This window comes from Sciurus carolinensis, chromosome 12 (assembly GCF_902686445.1).
Source record: "Sciurus carolinensis chromosome 12, mSciCar1.2, whole genome shotgun sequence".
NCBI lineage: Eukaryota > Metazoa > Chordata > Mammalia > Rodentia > Sciuridae > Sciurus > Sciurus carolinensis.
The window spans coordinates 108317524-108334700 of NC_062224.1; the positions used below are offsets into that span (position 1 = coordinate 108317524).

The window sequence follows — 17177 nt, forward strand, 5'->3', positions numbered from 1 at the left end:
AAACCTCTTTTCCTAATGACCCCTAAGTCTTTGAATTCTGCCATAAAATTATCCTGATATGGGTTCTACATTTCCTAAACTTGCCCAAAAGTCCAAAGTACCTTTCCAATTCCATCCCTTGTAACCCCCTCCATTGAATCCTTCCAACTAACCAGCATTAACACAGCTCTCATCTGCCTTTCACCATTTTCTCAAAATGTTACCTCGAAGTATCCAAAATTTGGGTGTTCTTGATTATTCTAGGGTCAGTTAAACTCCTGTTACACCAATCCAAATATAGTTGAAGAGGGCCGTGGGATTTCTCAGATGGTGGTAGACACAAACATATTTCTGAAACAGTTTGCCATTTTTTGAGTGGAAGCTTTCCTTACCAGGAATAAATGATGTGGATTCTAGCCTTGGTTTTGCTAATCTCAAAGAAGGCAAATTCGCACACCGTAAGTTTCAGTTTCCTCAAAGGGAAAATGATTCCTGGCACATCGTGGCAATTAAAAGTTTTTTAGATGATGAAGTCTATCTCTTACTACACCCTGGCAAGCAAACACACCATACAGAACAATTGGTTTTATAGTTCAATTTCACATTAAACTTTTCAGAAAATTGCTTGAAATGAAATAAAGAAGGCTCTCTGACTTGAAGTAAAACCCAGCAATGTTTATGCAACAACATGAACACACATTCATCCATTCATCATAGTAGATCTAAATGGTTACAAATATCAATTTTCAATTATTCACCATGATAAAAAGGCTCGAAAGATGAATATATTTGGTGGGAGTAGGCAAGAGATAGAAGAAAGGACTCAGGTTTCCACATGGATATTCATTTTAAAAGATTAATATCCTATTCAATTTTATATTAGAATATCTGGCCTTGATAAGCTGGAATTTAAGGCAAACCTCAGTACCTGCTACACTTTTATGAGTATCCATCACTTGTTTTCCACCTCAACCAAAATGCAAACTTACATTATTTATACTTTATGTTTGCCTTGGACTTCAAATAAGTACAAAACATCAAAAGAGGAAAATATGCATTCATAGTTAGCTCAATCTATTTAGAAGTTATATTGGAAAATGGTCTTGATATTAAACCCAGGAACTTAAAGGAAATCCTATCTTGAATAAAAGGCAGATGAAACACGATTTCCTTCTTGGCGGTTTGGCAAGACTGCCTCTGCCAGCCATCAAGGTCCCGCTGCTCAGTTCCAAACGCACACTCCCCACCCTACTCCGTGACTAGAGACAGACCACGCAGACGTTTCTCTTGATAGCCCGCGTGTGGATTTCTGGGAGCCAGCACTGAGGGACGTTGCTGATGCAGGGCTCCTCTCCTTGGCGTGAGGCTCTCCTCCCCTCCCTTCCACACCACCAACCTGCTGTTCTGTGGGGACAGCCAGCGATGTTTACCACCTAATTAGGTGCAGTGTTCCCTCCCATCCTAGCAAGTTCCACCAGCACCCACTGACTTTCCAGCCAGTCTCAGGGGACCCCTATGGGGGCCTTCCCATCAAGTCTCACCAGTGCCCCATGGTGGCCTCCCAGAAAGTTTTAGCCGCATCCTGATGGCAGTTTTCCAGCAGGTTCCAATAGTTCCCACAATGCAGTTTTGTAGTGAGATTTCAACGGCACCCCACTGGGTGGCTTCCAGACTGCAGGCTCCATCATGCAGAAACGCAGGGGACTACGCATCCAGGACGCCACAGCCCTACCCTCTCCAACAGGAACTAAATCCCATCTTGGAAGGGGGAGTCTTTTCCACATTTGTTCTTTCCTTGGATACTCTTCTAATCTTCCAAAGTTAAGACTCTTCCCTTTTCTAATTATTCCTCTATTCTTTAGAGTTTTCTTTACCCCTTAGGGGTTAATTCCCTGTTGCTAGTTAATTTTTAGTTTTCTTTACCCCTTAGGAGTTAATCTCCTGTTGCTAGTTAATCTTTAGAGTTTTCTTTATCCCTTAGGTGTTAATCCTCTGTTGCTAGTTAATAACTATATTAAACGGTTCCTTTTCTATTTTGTCCTAACTGGACCCCAGCTGACACAGAATGGTACTGGGAAGTGGTACCAGGAGACAGATTCAGAGATGGGATTTGGGGATCAATTTGGCTGTGGCTTTGGGCTTGAGTAGTGTTGAGTTCTTTGTTGATGGGTAATGGGATGCTAATAATCCATGGCACACAGACATCGCAGTTGATCCAGCCACAATCTTTGGTTGATTGTGAAGAAGAGCCAACTGAAACAAACACTTGGGAGCCTAAGTAACCGTGGAGCTCAATGGTCATCACACCACTGCTGAGCCCATCACCAAGGGAAGCAGCACTGATGCCAGGAAGAGAGGCCCCTTCCTCCTGCACTCAGAGCGTGCTGGAGAAATAGGGCTCCGATGGCAAAGGGTGAACACTAATGAAGCTCAGCTCTGGTATCGCCGCAGTGCAGGTGATAAGGATGGGTTTGGAGATGAGAGTCAACAGACTGATGGATGACTGGCACCCCTTCTAAAAGGAGGATGATAAAACAAATAAAGAGGGGAAAAGTATGGAAACTGCCATGGGTGCTGCTTCAATCTGGTGCTAGACTATTCTACAACTCCAAGTGTGTTGTTTTCAGTTACTCTCACAATAATAAGATAGGGTCACTTCTGTTTCCTACTCAAAGCTCAGCAAAACTGAAAAATATGAAACTCTTATCAATACTCAAAACCAAGCCTGGCAGCTAGAAGCTATGGGAATATCTTCCTGATTGCAAAATGTTTTAGAGTAAAATTCAGAAACATCCTTGGAAGCCACAGCATACATTTGTTTTCTGAAGAAGAGAAGCAAAGAATGGAACTGTACTAAAGGCAAGGAGGCATACCTTACCTTCTCTCTCCTGCGCTCTCCTCCTTACTAAAAGAGGTAAACAAGTCATTCTTTCTTCATTCCCTGGCGGCCGTAAAGAACAGAACACAGAGAACTGCTTTTTATTGTCTGAGATCTGTTCTCTGTTCATTATTCTCCTCAGTGTCTCCCTCCCTTTACTCATTTCAAGACTCCAGGTCACAAAGGATAACGGTCTTGGTGAGCTGGGGAGAGGGAGAGTGGGGATGATCAACCACTGACAAAAGCCACTGCCTCCTGGGAGATTCACATCCCAAAGGCAAACGTGTTACGTAGCGCTAAAGGATGCACAGGAGATAAATTTTCAGAACACAGTTGTGGATTCGTTTTACATGCTACTACCATCTTTGTAAACAGTACAGGGAAGTAATGTGCCCTGGGCTTATTGGCAGTGAAGATAAAGAAAGGTTGGAAATAAAAGGAAGGCAAATATTTATCAAACAAAAACAAACAAAGGAAAGCAGGGATGGAAATTTTAATGCCAGACACAGTAGAAGTCAAAGCCAAAAGCGTTTAAGGAGGCAAAAGGTTTGGCAAGAGGTAGGAACCTAATAAAGACCAACCGTCACAAAAAGTTTTACACCTAACTGTGTAACATCAAATTAGAAAAAGCAAACACTGTTTGAAATGCAAGGAAATTTGAAAGAAGCACAATGTTTGCACTTAGAGAACTCTGGGTAAACAGAAGGGAAAGAGCAATCAGAGACTCAACCACTGTCATCAGCCGTGACCTGGGAGCATTTATCTCCAGAAACCCAGCACCAGGGACCCTGTGAATAAGCCATAAGACAGGTCAGAGAAGTTACCATCAGTTTTTCCAATGTATTTATGTGACTGGAAGAACAAAATTCCACTGTAGGAGAAGCTGTGTGTCCATCAGCAATTTCCTACTGATAAATTCTTCTAGATTTGACCTTGTAAATTTCTGAAGTAGAAAATTAAGAGTCCTGATTATCTGTAAACCAATCCACTCAAGTAGGTCAATTAACATATTAGTGGCCTGAATTCTTTATCGGAAGTATTCCAGATCCCAATACATTAACAAAAAAGCCACTTCTCAAGGAACTCATCTAGGATAGTTAGAAGTCCGTCTGGCACTGAGGCTATGCAGGTTGTACAGCATCTTCCCTAAAGTAGATACAGCAGGAAACAGTAGGTAAGTAAAGATGATTTGAGCTATTCTTGAGCACAGGGGCCAAAACCAGGAACACCAAACTTGATTTTCAAGACTAAGGGATTCATCGTCAGTAGGGTAAACCCATAAACTGGACAATTATCCCAACAGGGTGGGACACAAGGCCAAGACACATCAGAACCAAAGGGGTTCTCCTATCCCTCCATCCCTTTCTCCTTTGTCTCTCTCTTTCTTTCCTCTTCATTCCTTCCAAATCTCCACATAGCAAATTTGTTTCTAAGGCCTTAATTCTTAATCGCATCCACCCCAGATTTTCTCTCAATTCAGAATCATAGAGACCATTTTCTGATGTGGATGCCTGGTAGACATGACAGATTCAAAATGACCCAACTCTAATATCTTGGTCTGCTTCTCCCTGGATTTGGCTGCAACTCAGACTGTCTGTCTAAATAAATGATACCACTGTCTATCTAAAAAGTCAAAGGGCCAAGCAAATGAACAAAGAATGATCTGTTTCCCTCTCTTCTTTCCATATCACTCCATTCCTTACTTAATTTTTTTTTTTCAGAACACAGGTATGTGCTTTGGTTTCAAATAATGTTTCTTATTTTAATACATTTTTGCAATCAGTAAGAAATCCTCACAAATATTCTCATGGCTAGGTTTGGGCTTTGGTTTAGATAAGAGTTTTTCCTGTATTGTTGGTATTTAAAAGGGAAGGGAGAAATGACTTTGTCAAAGGCAAAGATCATGAATAGCACTGGAGAGTCAGAGCTGTGTTTATTGATTTGCCACCAAGATTCTGTGGGTCAATCAGGTTGGTTAAAGATGTAGTGCTATAGGAAGGACAGATTAAAGATCATTAATAATTAAATACAAAGTAACAACATAGCTTCTACATCCAGGCATCTGTTAACTCTTCCCTGTCCATGGAATTATTAATGAAATTTAGGTCATGAGAGGTGAAAAGAGGTAGCCATGTACAGATTTTGAGAGTTTCATATTATGGCATACTAACACATAAAACTGATGGATACAAGGCAGAAAAAAAAAAAACTTCTATTTTTAAAAAATACATAAGAACTCAAATTTTAAATATGTTCGTGACAAAATATATGAGATTTATTAGGTTTCTTGTATATAAAAATTTACTATTTTGTACTCATCTGCTGGCTGAGAAGGAAAAGCCAATTTGCACGGCCCCTGTCAGTCACATGTGGTTTGGAAATACTTATGCATTCCAGATACACCCTGTGTAAACTGGAGAATCATATTCTATTTCCACTGGTTTGCATGCGTGCATATCAAACTTGTTTTTCCTACAGTGCCACATGAAAACAAGTGGCGAACTAGCAGCAGTGATCACAATTAATCAATGTCTTTGTTGACACTTCACAGCTGTGATGGTAAGGGGGATTCTTGTCCCTCACATCTAGAGGCTGTATCTTCTACTGTGCTTGCGCCATTCAGTCCCACAGAGCCTTTAAAATCAGCAACTATCATGCAACACACAGTTTCTGGTACCTACTATGTGTCAGGCCCTCTTCTAGTCACTGAGAAACACTAAGCAGAACTCTCACTCCAGGAAGCTCAGAATCTAATGGGAAAAACAAGAAGTAAGTAACCAGTGACCACCCAATGTGATTGCTGCTTTTGTAGAGTTTGGGTTATGTACTATGTCCTATGGAAACAGTGAGGGAGTTTGCCAAAACTTCCCAGAAGGTGAACCTGATGAGCTGAAGTGAAGAAGAACTGGAAGGCATTCCAGAGAGGAGGAACATTGTGTGCGAAGCTCATCGAGAACATATGCTTCAGGGACCTGAAAGAAATTCTGCATGGCTCAAGGCCAGAGGTAGAGCCAGTAGAGAAAATCATTTGAAATCACATGAGGAAGAGGCAATTAATTCTAATAAACAATGCTATTTTAATAGCCTACATTTTTGTGTAAATGTCTGAAGGTGTTTTCTCGCTAAGAAAACTTAAAAGTGGCAGATGAACCAGTTGATATTACTCTGTCCAGTGTCCAGACTCCATCCCTTACTGTTTCTCTCTTCCCAGCATTTAGAACAACACCTGGCAGATAGCTAGTGTTCAACTAACACAAACTACTATTCCTGCATGTGGTAGATAGCCTCTGAGATGATCCCCGGTGATCTGTGTGCTGTGCAAACCCCTTCCCTTGAGTGTGGGTGGACCCATTGACCCATTTTTAATGAATAGAATATGCCAGAAGTAATGGGTGTCGATTCCAACCTTATGTTATAAAAAGACTGTGGCCCCCGTCTTGGGCGGTCTATCATGTTTTCCCCTCAGGTATTTACTTTTTCTCTTGGATCATTTGTTTCCAAGTCTCAGACACTGGAAAGCTTATGGAGAGGCCCACATGACAAGGGACTGTCATGTGCCTGCATGAGCATGCCGACCGTCAACACCTCCGTGAGTGAGCTTGGATGGGGGTCTTCCGAGGGCTGCCAAGAGTCACACAAGTGAGCTTGGAAGTGAATTCTCCAATGTCCCTCCAGCCTTGAGGTAGCAGTGAGCCCTGACCAACTGTTACCTCATCAGAGATCCCAAGCCAGGGACACCCAGCTTAGTTGTATCTAGATTCCTCGCCCCCAGAAACTGTGAGATAACATTAGTTGTGTCAGACCACCAACTTCCGGTAGAATCGCCTCAGAACACTAGATAACCAATGTACTCCTGTGCTGCCCATCCCCCATTCTTCTCAGGACTGGGCTCCTGTTGCTCCTAGAATGGGCACAGTGTCCTAGACTTGGTCATGGAGTGCCACCTGGAACACCAGCTGTGGTGATTAGGATCCTGGTCATCTAGTAATAAGTGGGCTATCTCACCTCCTCCTGAGGGGATGTACCTGCTACCTACAGTTCCCCTCCCATCACTGATGGGCTGAGTCCACCCCAACTGCAGTGTAGATTGGTGTGTGTGCTGCTCCCCATGCCCCAACTTGGGCAGGCCAGTGCTATGAAGCAGTCCCTCTACCTGCTACTGCTAGAATCCAGTGACCCTTGTATGTGTAGATGATGACAACCACAGATGTCCACAGACAGACACATGAACGCATTCTTTTTTCCCATAGGTAACACTAAGTGATTGTGTGACATGCCTCAGCTAGTAGTTGTTAAACTTGCCATCTACACTGTCCAGGTGGGAGCAAGTGGAAAAATATACATTGCTTAGGGAACATTGAGTTTTTGGCAAAGAATTTTTGGCAGTTTATAACAATGTTGATTTGAAGTCAGTGATTTTATATGTAAAAAAGATGTTAAGACCTTGTAAAGATGTAAAATATTTACACAAAAATTATACTCAGCTAAGAAAAGAAGAGCAAAATATAAAACCCATGTGTACCTTCTACAAATTATTCTTTGTGTGCTTCCTAGGACTTTTTAGTAGTTCCTAAATCCATTTTAAGATATTAATATTAAGCAGCCACTGTGTACATAACACTGTGCACCTAAATAATAGCAGTACATCATAGCCACGGGGAGAAGGGGAGAAAGGAAGAAAGGGGACTTTGTACCTCTGTCCCTGATTCTGCCCCTCATGCTCTGGCATGCAGTTATCGGGAGCTGAAGGACTGATGTGGGAGGATGTCCTTAGAGCCACCGCGGAGATGCCCACCAGTGGGGATGAGAAGCTCAGCAGCATGGAGGTGGTACGGTGGGAGAGGACATTTGTGTGGTGGCTCACATTGACAACCAGTGGGTTATGCTGGCACGACAGATCATAGGTTCCTGAAGAGAAATAAGGAGATGAGAAATAATCCCTCCAGTCATTCAGCCAGCATGATCTTTCCGTATCTAGCGTCCATTCTATCCTCTCAATAGCTGTGCGATGCAGGCACGCTCCTGAACAATATCAGAGATAGACATCAAGCGGACTCCTGGGTCAATGGATCATTTCTAGTGGCTCTAAATGAACCATTCTCAGACTCACCAAGGAAGTGGTTGCTTCCACTGACATCAGTCAGGTAGAGGGTCACTGTTGGCCGCTGATGCTCCCCAGGGGCCAGGCCATCAGACGTCAAGAAAATGAAAATTGCTGAGGCAACTCCTGGTCTATTGAAACACACCTGGGCATAAGCACATATACGGATGAGTCATTATTTCTGTGGCAATCAAGGCATGTGCTGTGCCATTTCTTTTCTTCTCAGCTGGTTCACCATTTATAAAGTAAGAGATTTCTTCTCCTTTACAAATGGGAAAAATATGGAGTAGGCACAAAAGAGCATCCGAGGTCACACCAAAAGTCAAGATAAGATGGAAAGAAGATAATTTTCAGCTACTGAGCATTCTATCTTTTTCTGGAACTGTTTACCACAACTGTTTCTTTTTTACTTCGACCTTTCCTTCTTTAAGTTTCTCAAAAAGATCACTCAAAGAATACCTAACTGGAGATAATAAGCCACCACATAGTCAGTCTAAATTTCTTTTTTATAGGAAAGTCAGGGAAGTGGACCAGGGGAATCACTGGCCAATATCCAGGTTAGCAAGCCAGCTTGCTCTGAATTGCCCTGAGTTCTGCACCTCCACACCTATTATCCTTCCCCATCTCCCTGTTTCTCTCTTCCACCGCCATTTTTTCTCAGAACCTGTTACTTGCCATGTGAACTGACACCATCTGTTGCTTCTGAGATTAAAACCTGACGAACCCCCTATGGTTATGCAGTTTTCCTGGTGTCCCATGCTCATCTGCCCTGTGCCTGGCTGGAAAACAAGCCCACACTGAGGCACAGGACTAGTTTGTTATTTATAAGGACTGTTCCCAGATGGTTAGTTCGATTAACACTCCATCAGAATTTCAAAGTAAACTACAGAAATTTTGTCTCGGGCTGGGGAGATAGCTCAGTTGGTAGAGTGCTTGCCTTGCAAGCACAAAGCCCTGGGTTCGATAAAGAAATTTTGTCTCTGAGAATCTTTTAACAGGAGAACAAACATCTTAGGGGTTCGAGAATGGAATACAGCCTTTCCACACTGGACTTTCTTGATGCAGTAATTCTACTTTTGTTTTATTTTTCCATTCCTGTATATTACTCCTGATTTCTGTAGAGAATAGTGCCATTTTCCTCAGCATTACATGGATGTTATATTATTGGAATATGGATCTTTATAACGTTCTGTATGCATCTCTTTGGCTTTTTATCAGGTACCTAGGAAATTTGTTTTCAGTGTGAAAGCAGGACATAGCATCTAATGGCAGCAACCTCCTCTAACGTGGGGAGCAGGAGAGTGAAACACGTCTTCCACTTTAATGAGAATTCTTTCTCATCCACAGACTGGTGTCTCCTGAGTCTTGGCAGTGTGTTGGTAGTGTCCATTCGCACTGCTGGCTTAATTAGGGTAGGTTTATGATTTGCAGTGGTCAGAGCAGCACAGCGCTCCCTTCTTCCTCTCCTCCTCAAGGGAAAGACCAGCCACACACTCTTTTTACAGTGTCTTCCCCTCTTTTTATTTCCCCTCTTTGAAGTAATAAATATTCCTTCATAACTTCAGAAGCATCCAGACCCATAGGTTGTAGGGTCCAACAGGAAGTCCACTGTCCTTGTCTGAGTGAGGGCTAGACATGAAAGCACCCTAAGGAAACCAGGAGCCCAATTCAACACTCTCCACTTCAGCAGCAAATGACATCAAAGCCTCCTGGGAACTCCCATAACCTCTTCCTTCTCATATACCACAAAAGAGACCTGAGCACTAGAAGAAAATTCTGGGTTATTTCCTGAGCCAGGAACAGACTGAGTCCAAATAAGCAACCTGGTGGCTTTAGCTCAACAGGCCTCAGACCTGAAGAGTGGGGCAGCCTCAACAAGGAACAGGAGAGTTCAGTCTTCTCAGCATCTATTGGGCCCCAAATAGATGCCACCCAGTGAAACTAGTTAGCAGAGGCAGATCTCATGGCGTGAGCATCTCTGTCCTGAGGGCCCATGCCCAAAGCTTCCAACCCCTGTGGTATCTCTTAACAACATGCCCCTTTGTTCTAAGGCTTTTTGAATATCACACCCTTGCAACTCAGAGGTTGCTCCTGATGGCAATGTGTCTGCCATGGTTTGTGGGGAGAGGCTTAAGCCGGAAAACCACAGCTGGAACTTTGAAAGCTCATGCAAGCAAGGCATGTTGGGCTACACAAGGCACAGGGACAAGGGCTTGATCAAGTCATGGGATGCCGAGTCTTGAACATTTCCGCCCTCAGTAACATAGGAAAGGTAGCTGTAGCTCATTCTTACTTGAACCCCAAGTATGCCCCACAGCAGCAACTAGAAGCAAAAAAAAAAAAAAAAAAAGTGCAAGTTCTTTCACAGAATTGGCATCTCCAAGCAGAGACTAGCCTGAATCTGCACATGCCTGCATCACCAGGCCCAGCAGGGGAAAGAGGAGCGAAGCAAAACCACCATCCTGAGAGAGCTGACCAGGCAGAAGCCCCAGGTTCTGGCTCTTGGATTGATCTTTACTATCAGGATAAATCTGAGCAATTCATCTCCCCTGTATGAGCCTGGGGTTCCTCCTTTTGTACAACTGAGAAAGAGATTACCTATCTGACATGGTCACTCTGAAGACCAGATGAAATCATGCCAGAACACGGGAGGCAGTACCTACGGCATAGTAAGGTCTCAGTGTTGGATGATTCTTATATGAATGCTTATTACCTAGTTTGCACTATAAGAAGAAAAGGTAAAAGGATGAAAATTTTAAATTAAAGAGACATTTTTATGTTTTAAAATACAGAGAATTATACTTTTCTGAATGTATAAGCTAAAAAGCTTCATATATGCTTTTTTCAATTAACACTTGGGGATGTGGATCGTGGAAATGTGAAATGTGACCTTCAGGCTCTGGTTTCATAGAAACTGTCATAATCTGAAGTTCTTCGTATATTATGTATCTCTATTTTATAAATGGAATCTATGAAAATGCAATTTACATGTAATTCTTTTAATGGACATTTTAGAAAATTTAGTTTAACTTGTGTATTTTAACTCTAGTTTGTTGTGCTTAGAGACATAGAAACTTCTAGAATTGACAAGGAATTTGAAAATTAGAAATACATTCCTTATTCAAAATTATTTTAAAAAGTCAAATCACAACTATTTGAATATGTATTATAGCCTGGAGGGTTTTTACTTTATGTGAAATAGTGAATTTTATGGTCTTAGACATAAAGAACATAAAACAATAGAAAAGTTGGCAACAGGGAGAGCTACTATTGTACCTCTATGTCACCTCTGCCACTGTAAGGGTGACATCCTCTGATCACATTTAATGCATGATTCTGCACAGCTCTCCCCTCCAGGACCAAACTCACATGAAGTACCACAGGGACTGTTCAGACCAGGCTTGTGAAAGATCCAACGTACTAGAAAGTCAAAAGGATTGTTAGTTTTATCTGTAACATTTCATTATTTGTTCTAACGAGATTTCAGCAATGTATTACATAGGCAATATGAAATTAATTTGAGCATGTCTCTTACAGGAAGAAAATCTATAGCTAGATATCAGGAAGGAGATAAGGTCTCTCGATTCTAAAGTCTAAGAAATTGTTCCCAGACAGAGATTGCCAGTGAAATCAACCCAGTGAACCTGTCACAAAGTACTTTGTAACAAAGAGAAAACACAGAGCAAAGAGATGACAGAGATGGATGATAGAAATAGATAGGTAGACACAGATTATAGAGAGAGAAAAAGATAGAGATAGATACAGATTCTAGGGAGATAGATAAATATAGTAGATAAAGAGATTAGGTCGATCTAGACAGTTTATATAGAAATGATAAAAATTATAGAAAGATAAAGGGATGGATGGATAGATATATATTATAGAGAAGAAAAAGATACTACATATGATAGATAAGTTGGTGATGGATAGACAGATTGATGAGAGAGGGAAAGACAGAGAAGAGAGAGAGAGAGAGAGAGAGAAAGAGAGAGAGAGAGAGAGAGAGAGAGAGAGAGAGAGAGAGAGAGAGAGAGAGAGGAGAAAGACAGCCCCACACACCAAGTTGCTTTTTCAAAGACTGCACGTTAACCACCCGATCTGACCACTGGAGAAGGGTAAGGTTGAAAGAGTATCTCACTAATGCTGCACGGTTTGGGCTTAAGAAATCCCTCTGCAGGCTGCTGCTGGGCATCCACACACTCAATAAGCTCCCAAGCCAAGCATGTCAACTTCCAGGTCACTGTTTGTGGTGGTCACTGGATAGCAGACCCTAAAACTATACCACAAACTTGAAAACAATCTTCTCTGAGGTTTTAAAATGCTTTTGGTTAGTTACTGGGTTGCTGTTTTCCTGTGCTTTTCCATTTTTACCCATCTATGGCACTTCCTGATTCCAGAGGGAAAGGAAGGCCCCAGGCCAGCAGAGAGCAGGCATTTGGACTTCCATTTGCAGAGTATGCTTTGCCGGAGGCCCCACTTGGTTCGTGGGGGCTTATTTTGAGTTAAGAGTTTTTATTCTCAGGATAAAAATGTTGTATTATAGAAGTGGAAACAGGATTCTGAAAGTAGAAGTGATTTTTCTGGGGCAAACACTAGGGAGGAAAGGAGAGACTTGGTTTTCCCTCTTTAAGTTCTGCATTCTTCTGGCTGCACCACAGTCTTAATTTGAGGTGAGCAGGAAATCATAGATTCCTTAGTAAATATGTTGACCTTTGAGACCTCTCTCCTCCCCTCAAAATGAAGTCATGTAGACACTTAGCCATAACAACTTTTACAGTCTTAGGAAATTGAGAAATACCTTTAAAAGTCATTTTTGTTTCAATTAGGGTCTCCAGAAATCAGATTAAGAATACTTGTACTATTGGTTAAAACATTAAATGTCTTTTTTGATAGGTGGAAGACAGTCAAATATGACCACACTCATGTCTCAACCTAATAATATTGTCAACTATGTGGAATTCAGAAATTTTGACAAGGTGGAGATTGACTCCAAAGTTTCAAAGGGTCTTTTCCTGAAGTCCAAATCCAATCGAGGGAGGGAAGTTGTGAGGCAACCAACCTCTTGCCTGGGAGTCATCTTGGTTGTATCCATACTGAGGGATGTGCCAAATGGCACGTTCCCTCCCCATGTCCAGGCCCTGCCCTTCTGGATTGCTCAAGGCCCAGATGGCTTCCTGCATTATTCATCCATGGTACAGATAAGGCTGTAAATATCATATGAGTGGCAGAAGGAGACCAACTGGTTATTTTGTAGAATGAAGAGGTTCCCATTATCAAGGCCTCCACTCACTGACCAGGGGTAAACATTCAAAAATGTGTTATTTGCCAAGTCAGTGAAGAGGCTTAGATCAAATCAGATGACTGCCTCAATTCCTTGTAAAAGCAAGCCATGATTTTAAACAGGAAGGCTAAGTCTACAGAGACTCTGTTAGAGGTTTTTGATTAGGGTCAGAAGGGGAGAGAACCAAGTAGATGCTCCATGTGACGCCCCCCCCCCCCCCCTTTATGCCACTCAGTTCACAGCAAAGTCTCTTTCTGGAAATGACCTCCATAGGCAAGGTCATTCCACTCTCCTGGGTGACTGTGGGGTGGCAGTTATGTCCAATGATACAGGATGCCTTTTGGTAGCAGTGAGTGGTAGACAGGGGGACAACTCTGAAGGGCCACCTCAGCTCCCCTTGGGATGTTGACACATGCATCCACTCCCCACCACACCCAATCCTAATTCTTTCACTCTGGCACAGATGTTGATCTCAGGGGAATCCTCAATAAACTTTCTGCAGGCAAATCTCCATTCACATCCTGAATTCTGGGCAAACCCCACTTAAGAACAAGCCTGAAATTGAGAAAAAGAATGCTATGGAAAATAGCTGGAGAAGGTCGTCTTGAGAGAGAATGCATAAGTGAGGGAGAATGAGAACATCACCTGTGAAGCAAGCGTCCTCCCTGTGTGAATCCCAAGGATTCCCAGAACTGGACTAATGAACAGCTGGGAAGCTGCCATGTTTGGGACTGGCAAAAGCTTCCATGTAAAAACAATGAAGAGTGAGATTAGTAGCAAGGGAATGGAAAGGGGAAACCAGAGCTTCATCTTCAGGGAATAAACTACTCAGCCACAGTGGCGCTGACTTTTTGAGTGCACTAGGCTAGTTTTTGATGAAAATGGCATACACAGTCATCTTTGCTTTTGCAAGATTCCCAGAGAAGGCAGGGATCCACAAATGCAAATGTTCATAACAGCAGAAGATTTTCTTTGAAAAGCTTTGAAGCATAAGAACTTTTTAAAAATTTCCATTATGCATGTAGAAAAAATTCCAATATACCTAAGATTTTCTGCCCTGTTAAACAGAGAATGCTGAACTTAATTGAATTTTCTCTTGATGAATTAGAGACAGTTTGGGAGCATTTTGAAAATCAGTTATTTCACTGAATGTTGAGAAAACCATCCTTAAAAGCAATGCTTCTCACACTTGAACATGCACGTAAATCACAGAGGATCTTGCTAACATGCAGAGACCCTGCACCTCTAACAAACTTTCTGGGAATGACATTTTGAAGTCACAGACATTGAATGTATCATTTGATAGCATCACCCTTGCCCTTAGCAGTTAACAGTCAATGACTGGTGTTTATCATGTTCTTTTATTAGTTTCTTTTAAAAATTCACTATCAAGTACAACCATAGAAATGAAATGATGTACCCCATTTGTGTAAAATGAATCAAAATGCAGTCTGTAAAAAATTAAAATATAATAAAGAAAATTTTTTGAAAAATTCACTCCCAAGGGTAAATTTAAATACAGAGCTAGAAGGAATCATCCATCTAAACACCATATTTGAAAGAAACTTAAAGAAAACAGAAACCCAGAGAAATTACTAATTTATATAAGGTTACTTGACCAGTTAATGTTGAAAAGCAGGGTTCGCAGTATTATTTTTAAGTATATGTTTTTTTCTAGTTTTGAAACCACCTACTAGTTTGTTGCTCCCTTTCTATAGGATACTGAAAATTCAGATAACTAATATTATTAGAATTCTATATAAGATTCTTGAAAAGAGGGCTTTTCACCTTTCCTAAAAACAAAAAATCCAGAGTAGTGATTGGACTTATGCTTTCCACACATGTACTGCTTCTCTTTTGCTAAACTATAAAATCTGGACAATTCCTATGATGTTTGAGGTCATCTCTGAATAAGTGATTAGCCTGCAACGGGATTAAAGAAAATTTTAGAAGGGTTAAGAGACTTAGCAAAAACATACAAATCAAAAAAAAGTGTTCACTTCAACTTGAAGATCTCACAAACAATGGATTTTTTAGTATTAGTTTGAACAAATATTACATGGGAATATATATTAATATAGTAAATAATATAACATTGATAGATATTTATATTAAAATACTTGTTATTTATTTGAAATTTAGGTATAACTAGATATCCTCTTCTGCAATATAGTGTCAGAATGAAGCAAGAATGTACTTGTATAAGTTTGATTGTGGTAATCATTTCACTGTGTATACTCATATATATACACATCAAGTACACACTATAAATATATGCAATTTTTGGGAGCAGGGATACCGGGGATTGAACTCAGGGGCACTCGACCACTAAGCCACATCCCCAACCCTATTTTGTATTTTTTTTTTTTTTTTTTTTTTAGAGACAGGGTCTCACTGAATTGCTTAGTGCCTTGCCATTACTGAGCCTGGCTTTGAACTCGCAATCCTCCCAAGCCACTGGGATTTATGGACATGCACCACAGTGCCTGGCTAAATATATGCAATTTTAATTTGTCAGTAATTAAAAACAAAAAAAAACCATGTGTCAAACTAGAAAAAATAAATGCGCAATAAGAAAAATGAAAAAATGAAGACAGGGAAGGAACAGGGAATAGAGAATGGAGAAAAGGACTTTGTAGATGTTTTTATCTATAACGACAAAGAGAGAAAATAAGTAAAATGGCAGACACCTTTTGGTGATCTGGTGCAGAGTACACATTTTATTGTGGACTGATCCTTAACTTCTGAATGAATAAAGACTCGGCATTGAACTGCTTCCTAATAAAATAAAGGGCCAAAGGGAGGAGAAAAAACACCCTCAAATAATGTCACAATTGGCACAATAAAAAGTTGTTATGCTCTGAAAAGTCCGTGCTGGAAACAAACAAACAAAATGCTATTAAAATCTATTAAAAAGAAATGAAGCATTATTACAACATACTTAGAACTAAATGATAATGAAAGCTCTATATGTCGATATTTATGGGCACAAAGTATAATTTAGAAGAAAAAAATCACCAAACATCAAAATCTGTATGATTTCAATCACTATGAATTTATCGAGACTTGTTTTATGTCCAGCACATGTTCTGGCTTGGAGAATGTAATATGCACCACCTACAGTTGTTCAGTGGATGTTTCTGCAAATGTCAATGGGGTCAGCGTATTGGATGGCGATAGTGAAACTGACACATCTCTCCTGATTTTCTTTCGTGTTCTTGTCCTATCAATTGCTAGAAAATGGATGATAAAAAGTTCCAGCTATGATTATGAATTTGGCTATATCTCCATCAGTTCTCTCAATTTTCAATTCATCTATTTATTTTGAAGCTCTGTTTCTAAATGCTTCCTTTTATAACAAGATAATTATAATAATGTCCTTCTGATAAATTGACTGTGTATCATTATTAAAAGTTCCTCTTTATCTCTGGCTATTCAGGTTTGAATTCTATTTTGTCAGATGTTACTATACCACATGAACTTTCTTCTGCTCAGTTTACATGGTACATCATTTTCTACCCTTTTACTTTCAATCAGCATGTCTTTAATATTTAAAGTACATTTTTGTAAACAGCATTAATTTTTTTTTTTTTTATTTTATATAATCTGACAATCTCAGCCTTTCATGTGGCTTCCTCAGACAAAGTACATTTAACAGAATTAATGATATGGTTGGGCTTAAGTCTGCCATCTAGGTACTCGTGTTCTCTTGGATCCATCTGCTGTTTATTTTTTTTTTAACTTATTTCCTGCCTTCTTGTGGGCAAATCAAGTTATTTTATTATTCCGTTTAATCCTCTCTTTGGATTTCTTGCCTACAGCTATTTTTTTTAATGTGGACTTTTTGTGATTATTCTAGAGATTATAATACGCATCTCCAACTTGTTCCAATATACATTCAAATAACATTACTATTTCATCAATAATATAAGGACCTT

General features: G+C 40.5%; 1 protein-coding gene across 1 annotated transcript in view; it reads right to left on the bottom strand.

The window, feature by feature from the left end:
• The window catches only part of Pappa2 (pappalysin 2), a 249632-nt gene that overhangs the window by 87185 nt on the left and 145270 nt on the right, over positions 1-17177 (bottom strand). The window contains 2 exon segments of the mRNA XM_047521747.1: positions 7552-7765; positions 7968-8103. Of these exon segments, the coding sequence (XP_047377703.1) occupies positions 7552-7765; positions 7968-8103 (350 nt within the window).